This window comes from Jaculus jaculus, chromosome 1 (genome assembly GCF_020740685.1).
Source record: "Jaculus jaculus isolate mJacJac1 chromosome 1, mJacJac1.mat.Y.cur, whole genome shotgun sequence".
Classification (NCBI taxonomy): Eukaryota; Metazoa; Chordata; class Mammalia; order Rodentia; family Dipodidae; genus Jaculus; species Jaculus jaculus.
In genome coordinates this window covers 173,651,122-173,671,754 of record NC_059102.1, presented here as the reverse complement: position 1 = coordinate 173,671,754, position 20,633 = coordinate 173,651,122, and the positions used below count along the sequence as shown (strand labels likewise).

At 37.8% G+C, this 20,633-nt stretch overlaps 2 protein-coding genes across 2 annotated transcripts; both read left to right on the top strand.

Moving 5' to 3' along the window:
• The first annotated feature begins 1,314 nt into the window (after window positions 1-1,314).
• LOC101617735 (olfactory receptor 1052-like) lies at window positions 1,315-2,253 on the top strand. Its single transcript, XM_004667637.2, has one exon. The coding sequence runs from the start codon at window positions 1,315-1,317 to the stop codon at window positions 2,251-2,253; it is 939 nt and encodes a 312-aa protein (XP_004667694.2).
• Window positions 2,254-7,771: 5,518 nt separating this feature from the next.
• LOC101617449 (olfactory receptor 1052-like) lies at window positions 7,772-8,710 on the top strand. Its single transcript, XM_004667636.2, has one exon. It carries the CDS (start codon window positions 7,772-7,774, stop codon window positions 8,708-8,710), a length of 939 nt encoding a protein of 312 aa, XP_004667693.2.
• The last annotated feature ends 11,923 nt before the right edge of the window (window positions 8,711-20,633 follow it).

Sequence of the window (20,633 nt, the reverse complement as noted above, 5' to 3'; positions counted from 1 at the left end):
GGGTGTTGCACATAGGTCTCTGAGTTGTGTTCCATTTCTAAAACAGCATTAAGAAATGTTTTAATGAAGTGCTTGTCTAGCATTCATGAGAGTCAGGAGTCAGCCTCCATTACTCAGCAACACACACACACACACACACACACACACATAATCATTGGAATAGGAGCTAATTGTGAATGTATTAGTGAAATATAGTTAAAATGACATAGAACTCATTTTTTATTTTTCCTTTTGTGTGTGGTATACTGGACTCAAGGTCTTTAGCATGTTAAGCCTGAACTCCACAGTTCAGGTACATCAACAGATACTACTTTTATTTTTGTCTTGAGGGGGCTTAATTGATACCCTGTGGATCTTGATATATTTCACATTAGCTACTATTAAAGCCAATCCAGGAAATATCAAAGAGCTTCAATAGGAACCTACATTCAATTTACAACTTAACTTCTCATACTTTTAAAAGCTATACTTTTCTTTAGGTAACTGTCTTAATAACACATTTACTTATCTATCTATTTGAGTGTTTGGGCACATGTGCCACAGCAAGCATGTGGAGGTCAGTGGACAACTTCAAGGTCTCTGTGCTCCACTCTCTTTATGACAACATCTCTTGCCACTACAAATAAACTACCTGACTGCAAATGACCCTCAGGCATTGGATTTCTCTGGCTTTGCTTCCCATTGTTGTGGGTGCATTGGATTCACAGATGTGTGTACCACTTTACATCCACTTTTATGTGAGTGCTGGAGAATTAGTCCAGGCCAGCAGGTTTTGCAATCAAGTAACTTACAATCAAGCAACTGAACCACTGAGTCTCTCATCTTTCAGACCATTTTAGCATATCTTTACCAGGAAGCATAGTTAGCTTTTTCTATACTTAAGAACATTTTGAATGCACCCTGGAGCCCTCTAGGACTAACATTTTCAGTAACTTCTGTCACAACTCATAACCCACAACTACGTGGTGAATGCCAGCAATCTCACAAAAAGAGCCCTCCATGGAGTGGGGGCAGAGAGGAGAGAATGATGGTAGCAACACATGATTTATTCATAGAAGGTTTCAACTTAATTAAAAAAAAAAAAGACTAACATTTTCTTTACCAGTCATAGATCCTTTTTACAAAATAGGCAAACAATGCTTCAAAAAAGCTGTAGTCTTTTTAGTAAGTTTTCTTTTATTTTTTTTTTAATTTTTATAGGAAGAACAACCAGTCATGAGGGTAGTCTGGGTTTCCAAAAGTGTTGATATTTCACTATGACTGCCAATTCACCTGGATCTCCTGTCATTACCAGGTACCAGAAAACGCAAGCACATGGCTGATGTCAACCTCACATTTGTTACTGAGTTTATCCTTTTGGGACTGACAGATCGCCCTGGGCTGAAAGTGTTCCTTTTCATCTTATTTCTGGTGATCTACGTCATCTCATTAGTTGGAAATGTAGGGATGATCATTCTAATCCAAATAACTCCCAAGCTCCACACACCCATGTACTACTTCCTCAGCTGCCTGTCACTCGTTGATGCCTGCTATTCTTCAGTGTTTGCTCCAAAAATGCTGTTGAACTTCTTTGTAATAAGAGAGACCATCTCCTTCTCTGCATGCATTGTGCAGTATTTCTTATTTGTGTCACTACTCACCACTGAGGGCTTTTTGCTTGCAGCCATGGCTTATGACCGGTATGTTGCCATTGCAAACCCCTTACTTTATACAGTGGCTATGACAAAAATAGTTTGTATTGTGCTGGTATTTGGATCATGCATAGGAGGTATAATCAATTCACTGACACACACTATTGGCTTAGTAAAGCTGTCCTTCTGTGGGCCAAATGTCATCAGTCACTTCTTCTGTGACCTTCCCCCGCTGCTGAAGCTGTCCTGTTCGGACACATCCATGAATGAACTGTTGCTGTTAATCTTCTCTGGCATTATCGCCATGATCACCTTCTTGACTGTGGTCATCTCCTACATCTTCATTGTTGCCGCCATCCTGAGGATCCGCTCAGCAGCAGGCCGACACAGAGCCTTCTCCACCTGCGCCTCGCATCTAACAGCAGTGACCTTATTCTATGGCTCCATAAGCTTCAGTTACATTCAGCCGAGCTCTCAGTACTCCTTAGAACAGGAAAAAGTGGTATCTGTGTTTTATACTCTGGTGATTCCCATGCTAAACCCACTGATTTACAGCTTACGAAATAGCGAAGTAAAAGATGCTGTGAAAAGGGCTATTGAGATGAAACATTTTCCTTGTTAATCTCATACTATATGTGTACAAAAAGGCAACAAAATTCTGATTCATATATTTGTAATGTTTACAAAGACGTAATAAAATTTCAGCACCACCAGAAATGTAGAGCTTATTTAGTATGAATGGTAAATACAGCCAGGTATAAAATAATGTGTCCTAGTACACATGGCTGGCGACTGTATTCAGTAACCACACAGCCAGACTGCCTTCTAGAGAAGTTACTCAAGACAGCTAATGCCACCTTTATTCCCTCATTTGTTTAGAAATTATCATAAATATATATTTATTATATGTTGATACATACTGAAATATAGACAATCACACCAATAGAGATAACAGAAACTAAAGTACAGAAACACATAAAGTAGAACACCTCTTAGCTCAGTCCCTCTGTTGAGCCATAGAAATAAGATAAGGGATTTCTAACACAGGCAAAATAATAGTAATAATAATAATAAACAATAATAATAATGCTGGAATTATCGCAAAAGTAGGTAGATTCTTGTTCCAAATATTTGCATCAAATATTTACAGTCTGATATTCTGTGAAATAAATGTGTAGACTTAGAAATACTTAGAAAAGAGCCTGGCCTTAAGTCACCTTTCCATTCAATAGGTTCATTTGAAGAGTTTCTCCACCCTTGACTCAGTTACCATGGACATTCATGGAAAGTGGTTTGACAGAGCTCCATCTTTTATTCCATATGTAAGGGTCACTCAAATCTAAGGAACTTTACTCCAAGGAACTCTAAGGCAGCTCAGAAATGAAGACTTGGAGATGAGGGTGAAAAGTTATTGCTAGTCAGATTTGTTCCTCATGTTATTTATGGATTTTTAAAGCATTCTTTTTAGACATTAAGCAAAATATCCCAAAGGAGAAGTTCCAGGGTATCAGAGTCCTGTGAACACAAGTATGTTTCTTCCAGTGAGATTATACACACATGTTATCATCACTAAACCATGCTCCATAGTGATCTCTCAAATTGCTGAAAAATATCTTGTAAGATATATAATATATTCATTTTGAATTTTAAGTTCCATCCTTTTTTTATTTATTCACTCATGTTCAATACAAAGACAGAGAGAAAGAGAGAGAGAGAGGTTACATGTGTGTGACAGGACATCTTGCTACTGCTAACAAACTCTATATGCATGCGCCACTTTGTGCATCTGGCATTATGTGGGTACCGGGAAATCTAGCCTGGACTGTCAGACTTTGTAACCAGTGCCTTTAACTACTGAGTCATTTTTTCAGCCCTTAGCTTTTAATTTTAAGCTAGAGACAATGGACTAATAGCATTATTCCATAAGTGATGATTCAATAAATATTCATTCATATTTTAAAAGGGCAATCTAGATTATACTCTTTTCTTCAGTAGCAGCAGCAATTACATAAATAGTTAGCAGTAATGTTTATTTAGATGAATGTGGAGGTAGATTATTAAAATTATATCAAAAGAAATTGTTATAAAATTAATACTCAGTAAACAATAACATTAACACCAACAACATATAACATTTGTGTATTCCTTCAAATTTTTTCAAGAACAATGAATATATAATTTTAAAGTAGATCCCAAATGTTCACAAATATGTTTGAGACTTATTCATGAGCCATTTATATCGATGCATTGAAATGAAATTTTATGTTTAAATAAAAATAAAATGATAAGCAAAGGTGATTTTATGTAGTCTATACTTTTAAGAGTATTTGGTTGATATAAATACACATGGTTGTACATGGTTATATGCATAACAACTGAAATGAGAATATTAAATTGATTTTTGTTCTAATACCAACTTTCAAATCATGCTAAAATGTTTACATGTTACATACAATGTTATGCTACACATAAAAATGAACATTTTAGCCAGGCATGGTGGTGCATGCCTTTAAACCCAGCACTCAGGAGGCAGAGGTAGGAGGATCACTGTGAGCTCAAGTCCACCCTGAGAGTACAAAGTGAATTCCAGGTCAGCCTGAGCTAGAGTGAGATCCTACCTCGAAAAATCGAAAAGAAAATGAATAAGTATATAAAAATAAAAGATCATTTTACATAAGAAAAAAATAGTCCTAGAATTTTGATGAAAACTGCAGGAGGGAAGCTGGTGACAGAATTTTATAATGTAATTCAAAAATGAGTGGGTATTTCAGTTTCACTTAAATAAATTATGCTTTGAATGAAATTAATTTTAGCACTTTGGTTTTCACAAGTATAGCCTTATAGACAAGATTATATACATTATTAATTTTCTAAGTGTGGAGAAAGTTCTAAAAAGAACTTTGAAAAGAGTGTTGAGGCTTGGGCCTCCTAGGGGCTGCTTCTAGCTCTTTTAGTGAATCCCAGTGTTCACAGTGCACTGGGGATTCTATCTTCCATCATCACTGAGCCAAATATAAACACAACATGCAGGAAATTAAGAGAAAAGGACCAGGCTTCCTCTCAACAGGTAGGTGTCCAGTATGTGTGTTGTAACAGAGGATTTATAAATGCCTTCTGGATTTTCAAAATGAGTAACATTTCATACCCATAAACAGAATGTGGCGAAAAATCATCTGCTTCAAATCCATTCTAAATGTCAAGATCAGGAAAGAAGGAATTAGGCCAATGCCAGAGTCTTAGGCTTTTGAGGAGTATAGCAAAGATTTATTTCATAGTTCATGAAGTAGCTGTATTTAACTATTTGAACTTTTAAAATTTACAATCTTCAAATGGATAGTTTACTTTAAATATACCTTAAGATCTAAGATCGATGACTTTAAGCCATTGACTTTGCTAGAATACAGTCTCCATGTTCTCAATCTCTTTTTCTTTTTCTTTATGTGGCGGGTGATGAACACTTCATGAATCCTATGTTGCCTATGACAGTTTTACATACCCTGTCATTCTTGCAACTCACTCTTAAGGAAGGTTTGTAGAAGTAGCTCTTTGTCATGTGTCACTTATAAAAAGCAAACAGTCTGTCTTCTTTTTTTAATATCTCCATATATATATGTGTGTGTGTGTATGTGTGTGTGTGTGTGTGTGTGTGTATGTGTGTATACAAATATATTTTACTTATTAGCAAAGAAAAAGACAAAAAGAGGAAGAGGAGAGAGAGAGAGAATGAGCCTCTGGGCCTCTAACCTCTGTAAATGAACACCAGATACATGCCCTGCCCTTGTGCAGCTGGTTTTATATGGATACTGGGGAATCAAACCTGGGTCATCAGGCTTTTCAGGCAAATACCTTAACTGCTGAGCCATCTCTCCAGCTCCCACATTCAGACTTAACAACCAGTTGTTTCAATAAAAATATGTTTAATATCTGATAGTTTATATATTTTTTAAAAATTTCTATTAAAGAACTAGCTCTACACCACCCTACCTCTAAGGTGTAGAACTCTGAACCCATTTTTCTATTGGCAGGGATATTTAGTTTACTAGTGGTTTGCATGTTCAGTTAGAATAAAGTTATTTATAAAATTAATTTGAAATATGCTAGATGTTTATGTTATAGGAGAGGCTATTCCTTGTCATATATGTTCTTAAAATTATTGCAGTAAAGGTAATATTCCATGCACAATATTAATCAGGTGTTCTGCAAATATAGTAGGTGCCAATACCTTACATTTTGTTTATATGGAGACATGACAGAGGCTAAATTTTAATTCCCTAACTTTTGGTAGATTAAGTGAGTTAGACAAGCCTTCAATGTGCAGGAAGAACATAGATAATCTCTAAAAGCAGACTTGAGAGACATTAGGACTCAAAATCCAAGCATAAAACCTGATGAAAAATAAAGTCTGATAAAGTCTAATCCAACACACTTGATAATAAATGCTTAAGTGAATCACAGGTATACTGATAAATATTCACTGGGGCTGCAAAGAATGACTTTCTCAAACAAGTTGGCTTAAAGAGAATTCTGACAGAATGGTATGTCTTCATCTCTGAATCATGACACTGAGTTGTTTTCCTTTTTAGTACTTTATATGTTTTGTTGGCTGATATTTTATGCAGCTGTTCAGAGTAATAAATACACACATATGTTATACATTTATTCTTTTTGTCTTTTGTTCTATAGTTTATCTGAAAATGATAGAAAAAAATTCTTTACATACCTTAAAGCCTTATCTATTAAATATTGAGAGAATATTTGGAATATTTGTTGTTCCTTAAAGGATACTATTCCTCACAAGATCAAGACTTGTCTTGCTTTGTAGAATTTGGAATGTTCTATATTCTATATTCCTGAAGTCTAATAAACCTTCTCATTATAGATTTCCAAAAGGATTATAATTTCCCTGCAATTCTTTTTTACAGTTATTACTGTTTTTCAATTTATTTATTTTTTGTAAAAAAAGTTTTACACAGAGACGATCTCTCCTGCCCCAATTCTGCTGAGGGTCTTTCATGGGGTTATTTGCATTTATTGTGGGAATCAAGAGGCCTCAGTCAGTATCTGCAAGAATGGTGGAAACATGGTGTCTCAGGCTAAACCCACCCTCCCTGAGGCTCTTACAACCTTCTGCCCCCATTTCCAACATGTTTCCTGAGCCTTGATGGGGAAGACAGAGAACTGATTCAGGGTTGCTTTCTCTCTAGACTCTGGATCTCTGCTTTTATGAGGTTTGAGTTACCACAGTGCCTGTCACCATTTTCCTAGAATAATTTTCAGGCTACCCATGAGAGCAATTCTTATGTCACCACTTCCTCTGTAATATGACTTCTGGGCCAAGGCAGATGAGGTGGAGGTGGCCCACTCCTGGTAAATAGTCAGTTTCTCTCTTCTTTATATATGGATATATCCTTGTTATCCCCCATATCCTGCTCCATATGTACAATACAGTAGATTCTCCAACCAAATGTAAGAACAGTTTGAATAAAAGGGGATAATCCTAGTCATTAGAAAGATATATTGATGTGTGTACCCACACTTATTAGTTAGAGAGCAGTGGAGCCTGTTGATTTCCTGTTCTAGAAAACCTGACTTGGTGTCAAAGTTAGGTATGCATTCTCCTCCACTGAGCAGGTCTCATGCCCAATCTGCAATTCTTTTTTTTAAAAATTTTTTTTTTTTTATTTATTTATTTATTTGAGAGTGACAGACACAGAGAGAAAGACAGATAGAGGAAGAGAGAGAATGGGCGCGCCAGGGCTTCCAGCCTCTGCAAACGAACTCCAGACGCGTGCGCCCCCTTGTGCATCTGGCTAACGTGGGACCTGGAGAACCGAGCCTCGAACCGGGGTCCTTAGGCTTCACAGGCAAGCGCTTAACCGCTAAGCCATCTCTCCAGCCCCCAATCTGCAATTCTTTACATAATATATAATGCTAACTTATTTTCTTTGATGAAATCCAAGTAAAATATTAGTGAAATTTTTATACTTTCTGGTTTGAGTTTAAATTGGATTAGTATTATTGATAATTAAATGCACACTACTTTTGGAAAACTCTAGTGCACTGAATTTATGACCTCAAGCTACACTCTTGTCATTGTTTCTCCCTCATTTCCAGCAGATCCATCCTAGGTTAGTCAGTTCATGGCTGATCAAAATATCAGTGTGGTGACTGAGTTTGTCCTCCTGGGCCTGACTCAAAATGCTGAGCTGAATGTAGTCCTCTTTGTGCTGTTTCTCTTGATCTACATCATCACTGTGGCAAGCAACCTGGGGGTAATCACAATGACTCTGGCTACCTCCCAGCTTCATTCAACTAAGTACTTTTTCCTCAGCCACTTGGCTTTCTTGGATTTCTGTTATTCCTCAGTCTTTATTCCTAAAATGCTGATGAACTACTTGACAGGACAGAAAGTCATCTCCCACCATGGTTGCCTCCTGCAGTACTCCTTTGTCAGCCTGTTCCTGACTACAGAGTGCTTCCTCTTGGCTGCAATGGCCTATGATAGATACCTTGCCATCTGCCAGCCACTGCATTATAAGAGTGTCATGACCCCCACTGTCTGTGTCTACCTGGTGGCTGCTTGTTACCTCCTGGGTTGTGCCAGCTCACTCACCCATCTGAGCAGCCTGCTCAGCTTGTCTTTCTGTGGGCCAAATGTCATCAACCATTATTTCTGTGATATTCCACTGCTCTTCCAGCTTTCCTGCTCTGACACCCATGGCAGTGAGGTTTTATTCATTGCTCTCTCTGGGGCAACATCGGTGAGCACCTTTCTGATAGTAAGTGGTTCCTACCTTGGAATTCTCATCAGTGTCCTGAAAATGCACTCCAAGAGAGGAAGATACAGAGCCTTGTCCACATGTGCCTCCCACCTAACAGTGGTGACACTCTTCTACGGAACAGTGATATTTACTTATCTGGGAACCAGTTCGAGCTATCCACAGGATAGAGTTAAAGTCCTGTCTGTGTTTTACACCCTATTGCTGCCAATACTCAACCTTTTAATATACAGCATTAGAAACCAAGATGCCAAAGAAGCCATGAAAAGAATAATCAAGAGGAAAATATTTGCTCAATGAATGTGAATTTCTAAGAAGAGACATTTGTTGATTGATGCACTGGACTGTCACAATGTTAAACACTTAAAGGACTTGTGGTGGGGGAAGGATCCATTTTTTTTTTTTTGAAAAGGCAACTTGTGTCATTTTATTACGTCCACAATATGATGGTCACATGCTATCTATGTGCTTATTCCCACAGCAGCACAAAATTTCTCCTTGCCTACAATTCATAGAAATACCTCCCAACTCCCAAAGTTTGACATTTGAGTAGAAGGCAAAAGAGTAGACATGGCAGAGTCATATAGTATACACATATGGAATTGGAAGACTCCTCTGCCCAAAGTAATAAACTTCTGAATTCCCAACCACCTCTAGACCAAGAATTTTTTCTTCTTTTTTTAAAATATTTTTTTTAAATTTTATTTGAGAAAGGGAAAGAGGAAGAGAGAGAGAGAGAGAGAGAGAGAGAGAGAATAGGCACAAAAGAGTTCCCAGCCACGACAAACAAATTCCAGATGCATGCACCACCTTGTACATCTGGCTTAAGTGGGTCCTGGGGAATTGAACTGAGGTCCTTTGGCTTTGTAGGTAGGCACCTTAACCGCTAAGCCATCTCTCTACCCTAGGCCAAGGATTTTGAAAAAGAGATTTTAGACTTCTACTGTGAAAACTGACCTTATGGAAAGTTATTTATAAAGCTAATTATGAGTCAAGGACATAAATTCTTCTATAAATTATTCAAAAATATATCTAAATATATTACCTGGCATGATTCACACTTTTGTTCAGGGTGACAATCTTCATATTCTTTGAGAGAATTGTAGTTCACATGTCTACAAATTGCTGAGCCATCTTCCCAGCCCAACCTTATTGAAAACTACTAACACACAATCCACATGTGCAAGAAAGTCTAATAAGGGAAAGCTTAGCCATACTTACACTGCATGGGAGAGTTAGCATGAACATGATAAAATCATTCCCACTAGGTACATGTGTGGTGAAGAGATATTAATTTTTCTTTAATCACACAAGGTATCAATTTTTTGGTAGTTACCATTGAGTATAGCAAATAATTAAATGCAGCTCAATATCTGTAAAAAGTTTATTGTAAATGTTGATAATTAACTGAAGATAATTTAATAAATAATTCTGTAGATGGACTGGAAAACATAAAATTGTTGTATTTTGCCAAAAGGTAAAATATGCACCTAGAACTATTGTAACTGCCATATGTATATTCCATAACCATGTTACTGAACATCTTTATTCAAATGCACCATATGTCTAAGGAACTCTGATTTTGTGACACAATTTGCTAGGTAAGGTCAGAGAGAAATGCTTACAATCCCAGTACTCAGGGAGCTAAGGAGAACTTGAGTTGTACACCAGCTAGAGCTACATGGTAATGCCCTGTCTCAAAAAAAAAAAAAAAAAAAAAAAACAACTGTGGGAGAATATAATGGGTTCTCATTTATTATTTCTTCTTCTCACTGAAGAACTTTATCTCCCACTTCCCTCCAGGAAGGTGGGGCCAGGGACTAAGGACAGGAAATTGGATGGCAACAGAAAGTGAAGCCTATCATTTTCAGGCTTAGTTCTTAAAGACATACTAAACAATCTTGTAGTTCTTTCCTACTATGCACACATTGGAGGATATATGTCAGTACATGACAGCTGGCCTGGCAACTATCACAGACAAGCATGTCAGCCAAACTTCATTATATTGTATAGGTTTAAGTAAACCACCATTTACCCCTCCAAAAAAAGAAACCATAGAAGATTGATCTTTTTCTTTTCCCTCTCTCTCTTTTCTCCTGCATACTTCCCTTCTTTCCTCCCTTGTTTTGTTCTTACCTTCCTTTCCTGAATCATAAACAAACCTATACAAAAAGCCGTGAAGAGTTTCAAAACTTGTGATGTTTATAACACTCTTTCAAGCCTCTCCTGAAACATCATTGCATTGTTTCAGTTATGGCACTTGATCAATTCATAGACTTTCTTTTTAAATTTAATTTATTAATTTTCATTTCAGTGAATACAGGCAGTTTGGTACCATTATTTAGGCTCATCTGTGATCTACCCCCTCCCATTAGACCCTCCTTGTTAATGAAAATGGGTCGTGCATTGTGGAGTTAGCCCCCAGTTATTAGTATGATAAATGTCTCTGCAAATCATGACCCAACACGTAACTCTGACATTCTTTCCGCCCCCTCTTCCGCAAGATTTCCATGAGCCATGTTGGGTTCATTTTTGGTCTGCTTCAGTGCTGAGGTGTTGGGGGCCTCTGAGGCTTTGGCTCTCTGATTTGGTAGGAGTTGATTTTTCTCTGCGTTGATCTCCTTCCCCTTTGTGATGGTATCCGGTTCACAGGAAAACATCACCCTTGCTAATTTCGCCAGTTGTCCTTAGTTTCAGTTGGGCCCCTTTTGAGGTATGTTGGGGCAGCTCTCTTCTTAGGATCTGCATCTATCTGGAAAAGAGAAGCAGATTCTCCAACGGAGAGTAAGTTAGCACCCGGAAAATTGAGATAACACTTACTTTTTTGATAGACAGTTTGATAGGTGTAGGCCCTCTTATACCCCGTGATTGAAGGTAGCTTGATATTGTAGAGTGGGCTTGTGTTTGGGTATGTTTCTGACTTGTTTCCCAGCTCCAGCTAAGGGTCTAGTACCACTGAGTGGATCAGTTAGCCAAATCAAGAGCAATTGATTCCTCACCATGGCTGTGTACCACTATTGCACTTGTGTGGGCATCACATCTGGTTATTTGTTGCTAATTAGGTTAAACAATGTGTTGCTTGGACAGATCTTGGTCATTTCCCCCAGTCGCCTATGTAGCACCTTCTGGCACTAGACACGCTGACTGTCTGGGGACTGACTCTCTCCTGGCTTCCAGCCATGTCATTCCATTTTACGCGTCAGCTGTGTATGGAGTCTTCAGCAATAGGGTCATATCACTGGCCTTTTGTGGGTCATCAAGTACTCTGACAAAAGTCTGTCATTGTTTTGGGAAACCTTGTAGGTTTCTCTGATCAAAAGCTCATTGTGGATGGTAGGCCCAAGCTGGAAGTGGGGTTTACAGGTCAGTGTCCACTAAGAAATTGAGGAAAAAGATAACTAATATACAAGAGTTAGAGAGGAGAGAGATAGAGGGGAGAGGGGGAGAGGGAGGGAGGGAAGATGTAGGAGATTTAGATCAGTCTTGATCCTACCCTCTCCAGTGTCTTGTGGTTCAGGTGTTTCCTGTAAGGGTCTAGTGAAGGTTCAGCCATTTGGTCTGTCTTTTAGGAAGTAGAATTTTTTGGTACCATTGCCATTTGGGTCCGGATTACTGTTTTCCACCCTTTGATTCCCTCCCCGCCCTCCCATCTATCTTATTGTCTAGTCCATGAGGTGCTTGCTGGGTATGTAAGGATCCATTTTGAAAGCAAATTATGTCTCAAGATATGTTCACTGCAGAGATTGAGTAGGATGTGAGCACACACAGAATCCCTGTGCAGCATGTTCAAATGGAACTCTTTCCTTCATCCTCTTGGGTCCAGTGTTTGGAAGTCTGTAAAGGAAAACAGGAAGAGAGAAATTGAGGATGAGGAAAAAATAAAACAAAGATATTTTCATACAAGTAGGGAAACACAAACAATCCAGATGACTTGTTAGAATCAGAGAACTGTCTGGCCAGTTTAGTAACAAAAATGCTTGCAGGGGAAGGACAAATGAGCTCTTAGTGGAACAATTAAGACATATGAAAAGTTTGCCAGATTGCCTGTTTCATGCTAATACAAGTGGGCTTTTCTGTATATATATATATATATATATATATATATATATATATATATATATATATATATATATATATGTGTGTGTGTGTGTGTGTGTGTGTGTGTGTGTGTGTGTGTGTGTGTGTGTGTGTGTATTTTTTTTTTAAATAAGAATCACCCACACTGCCAGAAATCTCAAAGAAATAAATAACCATAATTGCCAAAGTCTTCTCCTTCCTACTTCTTAGAAATATGTCAAATGATTGCTTGCAAAGAAATTACTACTAATTTAAATTTTCAATGCATTAAATAATCTCATCCTCTAAGAAGTTCCTATAAATGCGAAGACAACCTGCCACAAAGGGCAGGTAGGCAGAATGCCAATGGTTATTTCTATGAGACAAAGGAAGTTTCAGTTACATTTTGCTGTTAAATTCCTGTGCATATTGGGGCAGAAGCTGGTGAAATCCACAAAACAGAATGGATGTCATCAAATGGCTCTGCCTGATTGGTTAGTAGAAACTCACAAAACAAACATTATTTTTACAGATGTTATTAAAACATAGTGAGATTGAAGCCTGATACAAAAAGTAGAGAAGTAGGTACAAAGTTTACAGCCCAGAAGTAAAGGGGAATCTTAGAAGGAACCAGTAGAAACCTGGATAAAGCTTATTTCTTGCTGAAATTCAGATACCTTAAATGAAAATAACTTTAGGTTAGTGCTATAAAAATTTTGATTCTCTCAATTTTTAAATTAGGATTTTGAGAATAGAATGTGTGCTAAGAACCTAATGAAACAAGTTTCTATAGGTTGATTGATTAATTAGAGGATTTTCTGTTTTCATGAAGAACAGAGGAGAATGAGTAATAGAACAATTACACACACATCACACATTGGGTGTAGGATAGGTTATTAAATAACAAACTATATCTTTCTTTTTCACAACATCCCAATATGGGACCATTTTACATATGATAAAAATAAGGACTGAAACAACATTGAAATTCACTAAAGTTCAGGATTCATGAATGTCCTTAAATAGCTTTTCAAAAATGCTAAGTGGTTTTTAAACAGATTCTTACAACCCTACATTGCATAAGTTCATACATTATTTTGAGTCATATTTATTGTCTAGCTTTCTAGAAAGACATTGCAGCCACTGTCAAGTCTCAGTGCTTGCAATTGACAAAATAGCAAGTGCTCAGTTTGCTAACTGACACATTCGTAATGTGTAGTGAACGATGGTTTGAACTTGTAGAAATGATATTAATATTTACAAAATAGCTAACAGTTAAAATAATAATTTATAAATAAAATCTTTAAAAATGACTATGGACTTCTATTTCTTACAAATTGACAATATTTTTCTTCTATCTCTCTTTCTACTATTAAACTGGGTGTATTCTTATATAGCAAGATAAGTCAAAGCAAATTTTATTTCAGTTTCTATATGCCTATAGTTTCTTCCAGAACTATTCATTGACAAATATTTTGATCACAACTCATCATAAGTAAAATATATTTCTCTGTAAAAATACAGGCACTATTGGCAGCTGGAAAGATTGCGCAGTGGTTAAGGTGCTGGCCTGAAAAGCCTAATGATCTGGGTTTAATGCCCCAGTACCCATGTAAGCAAGATGAACAAAGTGGATCTGGAGTTCATTTCCAGTGGTTAGAGGCCCTGGTGTGCTCATTCTCTCTCTCTCTCTCTCTCTCTCTCTCTCTCTCTTACTCTCTATCTCTCTTACTCTCTCTCTCTCTCTCCTTCTTTGAAAATAAATAATTTAAAATATTTTTAAAATATTTAAAATACTGGCACTAGTATAAGTAAAATTTCAGAAAAGATTAGAATGCCTAACAAGGAATTCTTATCATAAGATTAAAGATTTCTGAATGATCTTTATATCATACACAAATTTAAATTTCATTCATATAATCAGCCATCCTTTTCTTGGTGTTAACTACTTATAATTTTATATCTGACACTGTAAAACATACCATGTAGAAAATATGCATGTTGATTGAAAAGGTTAATGAGTTTATGGGTCTCAGAAAGTATTGAATGCACCACATAAATTATTGGGACGTATTGGCTCTGGAACAGACTTAAACACAGAGAAAATTTCTCTGGGTTGTAAATAACTTTCCATACCACAGCCTGATAAATTAACCTGCTGAATAGGAATTATTGCCCCAAACAATGCAAATTGGTTTATTATTCAGAACTAGTCAAGGACTGGAGAAAATGCTTAGTGGTTAGGGCACTTGCCTGCGAAGCCTAAGGACCCATGTTTGATTCCCTAGAACCCACATAAGCCAGGTGCACAAGGTGGTGCATGTGTCTAGAATTCATTCATAGTGGCTAAAAGCCCTGGCACACCTATTCTCTCTCTCTCTCTCTCTCTGTCTCAAATAAATAAAAAGTTTTAAAAAAATGCTCAAGCCAGACCTAAGAATCATAATGGGAAAATGAGTCAGCAAAAAAGTAGCTCTGCTTATTCTTATTTTTTTTTTAAAACTTACACCATTTCCAATGAGTCCCTCTGTCATTTTAATGTCTTGTTCTTGTGTGCATGTGTATGACCACATTATATATATAATGTACAAACTTACCAGTACAAGAACCAATATACAAGAACAATAAAACAATGAAAATTAAAGAAATGAAGAACAAAATTATAGGCATTTGCATGGAATTACATGCCAGAAGTAATTATAGGAAATTATAAGTAGCCAGGTGTGATGGCGCAGGTTTTTAATCCCAGCATTTGGGAGGCAGTGGTAGGAGGATTGCCATGAGTTTGAGGCTACCCTGAGACTACACAGTGAATTCCAGGTCAGCCTGAGCTAGAGCTAGAGTGAAACATTACCTTGAAGAACAAAACAAAAAAAATTATGAGTAATTATAAGAAATAGAAATGGAGGGAGGAGGACTTAATAGGATGGTATTGTATATACGTTAGGAGAAGAATAGATTAATGTGGTTGAAAAGGTCCAAGTGAGGCCAGGGGAAAAGACTGAGTAAGGAAAAGTTGAGGGAGGGCTAATCAAATTCTAAGAGGATATAAATAAGTCATATGGAAGCCTACTTTTTTGGACAATGGTACACACAGGAACCATAGATTGTTACTAGAAAATTTTCACTGCCAGGGACAGGATACCTTCCAGTGAGTTGCTAGCCAGGGAGGTTCTTGATGGCCCCCAAACACTGCAGGCCATTGCCAAGGCCCTTGGTTTCCCACCAAGAATAGATGGTAAGACCATATTGCTGAAGACTCTACATACTTGGGCTGTAAGGTCAATGAGAAACCCTCCTGGAGCTGAGGTGAAAACCTCCTCCATGTAGACCAGCTGATGGAAAGCTGGAAAAAACCCAGGCTGCATGCAGTTCAATGGAGAGAGAAATCACCAGTGAAGATACCCAACAGTGGATACTGCAAGCCTTATATTTGGCCAGTTTAATTTCTACCTAAAAGTATATACTATGCTCACCAAACTGCCCAGTAAGCACTTCTCTTAAAATTCATACCCATATATTAATTCTACTCTCACTTTTGCATGTGGTTATCCAGTTTGTCCAGCACCATTTGTTGAAGATGCTCTCTTTTTTCCAGTCTATATTGCTTGGGCCTTTGTCGAATATCAAGTAGCTATAGTTGCTTGACCCAAAATCCGGGTCCTCAAGTCTATTCCATTGGTCTATACTCCAGTTTTTATGCCAGTACCATGCTGTTTTTTATTACTATGGCTTTGTAATATAGCTTTATATCAGGTATGGTGATGCCACCAGAGGTATTTCTTTTGCTGAGGATTTGTTTGGATATGCGAGGCCTTCTGCATTTCCATATAAAATTTGAGACCATTTTTTCTATCTCTGTGAAGAACACTGTAGGGATTTTAATTGGAATTGTGTTAAATCTATATATTGCCTTTGGTAGGATTGTAATCTTCACAATGTTAATTCTGCCTATCCAGGAGCATGGGAGGTCTTTCCATCTTTTCAAGTCCTCTTCAATTTCTTTTTTGAGAGTTTTTATATTTTCATTGTATAGATCTTTTACTTCCTTGGTTAACGTTATTCCAAGGTATGTTTTGTTGTTGTTGCTATTGAAAATGGGACTATGTCCTTTATTTCTTTTTCTGTGTTTTTGTCATTTGCATACAGAAATGCTACCAAGTTATGTGCATTGATTTTGTATCCTGCTACTTTGTTATGGAGTTAATCACCTTCAGGAGTTTTGGGATGGAGTGTCTCGGGTCTCTTACATATACAATCATGTCATCAGCAAATAGAGCTAACTTAACTTCTTCCTTTCCAAATTGTATCCCTTTTATTTCCTTCTCCTGTCTTATTGCTTGAGCTAGGACTTCCAGAACTATATTGAAAAGCAGAGGTGAGAGAGGACATCCCTATCTTGTTCCTGATCTCAATGGGAATTCCTCCAGTCTCTCTCCATTAAGTATTATTTGGGCCTTTGGAGCTTTGTATATTGTCTTTATTATGTTAAAATGTGAACTGGCCATGCGGATTCTCTGCAATGTTTTGATCATGAAGTGATGTTGTATCTTGTCAAAGGCCTTTTCTGCATCTATCGAAACGATCATATGGTTTTTATGTTTAAGCTTGTTTATGTGGTGTATTACATTGACAGGTTTTCATATGTTGAACCACCCTTGTGTTCCTGGGATAAATTCCACTTGGTCAAGGTGGATAATGCTTTTGATGTGTTGTTGGATTCAGTTAATGAGTATTTTGTTCAGGATCTTTGCATCTATGTTCATTAGGGAAATATGCAGGTGGTTTTCTTTTCCTGTGGCATTTCTGCCTGGTTTTTGGATTAGGGTGATACTAGTTTCATAGAAGGAGTTGGGTAGCTTTCCCTGTTCTTCAATTGTGTGGCACAGTTTTAGAAAGATTGGTTTGAGTTCTTCCATGAAGGTTGGATAAAATTTGGCTGAGAATCCATCTGGTCTTGGACTCTTCTTTTTTGGGAGGTTTATTATTACTTTTTCAATCTTCGTGAGTGTGATGGGTTCATTGAGGCGATTAATCTGCTCTGAGTTTAGCTTTAGTAGTTAGTAGTAGGAATTTATCCATCTCCTCCACATTTTACAGTTTTGTGAAGTAGAGGTTTGTGAAATAAGTCCTGATGATTCTCCCAATTTCACTTATGTTTGTTGTGATCTCTCCTTTTTCATTTTGAATTTTGTTGATTTGGAGTCTCTCCTTTTTTTGCTTGATCAAATTGGCCAGAGGTTTGTCAATCTTGTTTATTTTTTTCAAAGAACCAGCTCTTTGTTTTGTCAATTGCCTTAATTGTTTCCTTGGTTTCCAATTCATTAATTTCTGCTCTGATTTTAATTATTTCTTTCCTTCTAGAACTCTTTGGGTTGGATTTTTTTTTTTTGTTTTTCCAATGCCTTTAGGTGGCTGGTTAGGCTATTGATTTGGGATCTTTCTGTCTTTTTTATGAAGGCATTGAGTGCTATGAATTTTCCCCTGAGGACTGACTTCATTGTGTACCATAAGTTTTGGTATGATGTGTTCTCATTGTCATTCAATTCCAGGAATTTTTCAATTTCATTTCTTATTTCATCCACTATCCATTTATTGTTTAAGAGTGTGCTATTCAGTTTCCAGTTGCCGTTGGGGTTCTTGTTGGTTTTTTTGTTGTTGATTTCTAGGAATATAGCATTATGATCTGATATCATGCAGAGAATTATGTTGATTTTCCTAAATATGTGGAGGCAGTCTTTGTGACCCAGTATATGGTCTATTTTAGAGTATGTTCCATGAGCTGCTGAGAAGAATGTGTAGTCTGTGGCTTTGGCATGGAAAGTTCTGTAGATGTCTGTTAGGTCTAAGTGCTCTATGGTTTTGTTGAGCTCTCTTACTTCCCTGTTGAGCTTCTATTTGGATGATCTGTCTATTACTGATAATGGTGTGTTAAAGTACCCAGTTATGATGGTGTTGGTGGTTATTTCTCTTTTATTGTCAAGACGGTTTTGTTTTATGAACTGTGGTGCCTCTGTGTTTGGTGCATACAGATTTATGATTGTAATATCCTCTTGATGGATTGTTCCCTTTATAAGTGGGAAGTAGCCTTCTTTGTCTTTTTTGATTGTTTTGGTTTGAAGTCAATTTTATCTGATATTAATATAGCTACACCTGCTTGTTTTTTACTCCCATTTGCTTGGAATATTGTTTTCCACCCATTCACCCTGAGGAGGTTTCTGTCTTTAGTGGTAAGGTGGGTTTCTTGAAGTCAGCAGATTGAGGGGTCTGATTTTTTGATCCACCCTGTTAGCTTGTGTCTCTTGATGGGTGAATTAAGGCCATTAATGTTTAGGGTGATGACTGTGAGATTTGATTTGATCCCTGTCATGTTGTGGTGGTAGAGGTGTGTTGGCATTTCCATGGAATTTAAAATTTTTTCTGTCTACTCTGGGTTTGGTTGCTGTGATCTGCTTCTTGTAGGCATTTGTGTTTGGTTATTTGTTTCTTCTCTGTGGAGAATTTCCTGTAATACTTTCTGTAGGTTTGGTTTTGTGTTCATATAATTGTAAAGCTGAGTTTTGTCATGGAAAGTTTTCCTTTCACCATCTATTATAAGGGAGACTTTTGCCAGGTAGAGTAGTTTAGGTTGAAAGCCATAGTTTCTTAGAGTTTGGAGAGTTTCATTCCAGGCCCTTCTAGCTTTCAGGGTTTCCATTGAGAAGTCTGAAGTAATTCTGATGGGGTTTCCTTTGAAAGTGGTGTGCTGTTTTTCCCTAGCTGCTTTTAGGATTTTCTCTTTGGTTTCAATGTTTAGAGTCTTAATGATAATATGTCTTGGGGAGTTTCTCCTTTGGTCTAGTTGGTTAGGAGTTCTGTTTGCTTCTTGTATCTTGATGGGCCTTTCTTTTAAGAGACAGGGGAAGTTTTCTTCAATTATTGTGTTAAATAAGTTCTCCATGACTTTGGTCTGAAATTCTTCTCCTTCTGGTATTCCAGTGATTCTGATATTAGGACGTTTAAGTGTATCCCACAATTCTCTCATGTTCTGTTCATAGGAACTTTTGAACTTACTGAAATTTTTGGACTCTCGAACTGTTTCTTCCATCCTGTCTTCCAGATCAGAATTTCTATCTTCCACTTCGCTGACTCTATTTTTGAGAGCCTCTAGTGAGTTTTGGACTTGTTCAATTAAGTTTGCATTTTCTACTACTTTCCTATGTATCACTTCCATTGCTTTGTCCAGCTCCCTTTTCACCTCATTTTCTGATTTTCTTGATGATTCTTGGAAATCATCCTTGCATTTCTTTATGTTTTCATTTAGTGTGGCCAGCTGATTTTTAAGGTCCTCTTTTTTTTTCACTCTCCCTCAACTCTCTTAGCTCTCTTTGAATTCCTTCCAGTGTCTTATCATATTGCTCTAGCTTAGTGATGGTAGCATCCACATGATTATCTGTCCTTTGTAGCTTTCCTGCAAGTTCTAGCAGTAGTTTGGTCAGGGTTGCATTGCTCATAGCTCCCACTTGATGTTCTGATCCTAAAACCTCTTCTATGTTTTGGTTAGATGTAATCCTTGTTGGACCAGGTGATCTGTCTGAATTTTCTTGCATTTTATTTTTCACATTATTTCTTTTGTGCTATGGTCTACCCATGTCAGTGTATGGGCAGACAAGTGGGTGGAGCAGCCTGGGATCTAGATTAATGAGAATCCAAGGCAGCCTGGGGCAGTTGTCAAGCAGTGTGGGTTTTTGCTCTCTCTTGCCAAAGCCGCCTATCTATAGCCTGACAGGGGCGCCAAAGTTGCCTGAATTCTCACCCAGTAATGCACCAAAGCTGCCTGCTTTCAAGCTTTAAATGGGACTGCGGTAGCAGGCCCTGAAGCTGCCTAAACTCTGGCTGGGAATACTGGACCTGCAAATAGTGTGCTCTCCTGCCTCAGGGGAGTGGGGATGGGTGGCAGTGTACAGGTAGGGAATGGCACCTGCGCTGGCGCTAGTGACTCAGTGTGGACTTGTATGGCCCTTGCTGTGGGACTGGGCCCACTGCATGCATGTGCAATTGTAGTGCAGGGGCAGCTGATGTGGGTATGGGATCAGGAAACAGCAGAGGCTGGCCAGCTGGCAAGTGATGGGAGCACAGCAGCAGGGGATCTGGCAGCCACCTAATCATGGCAGAGGTGTTCCCCGCG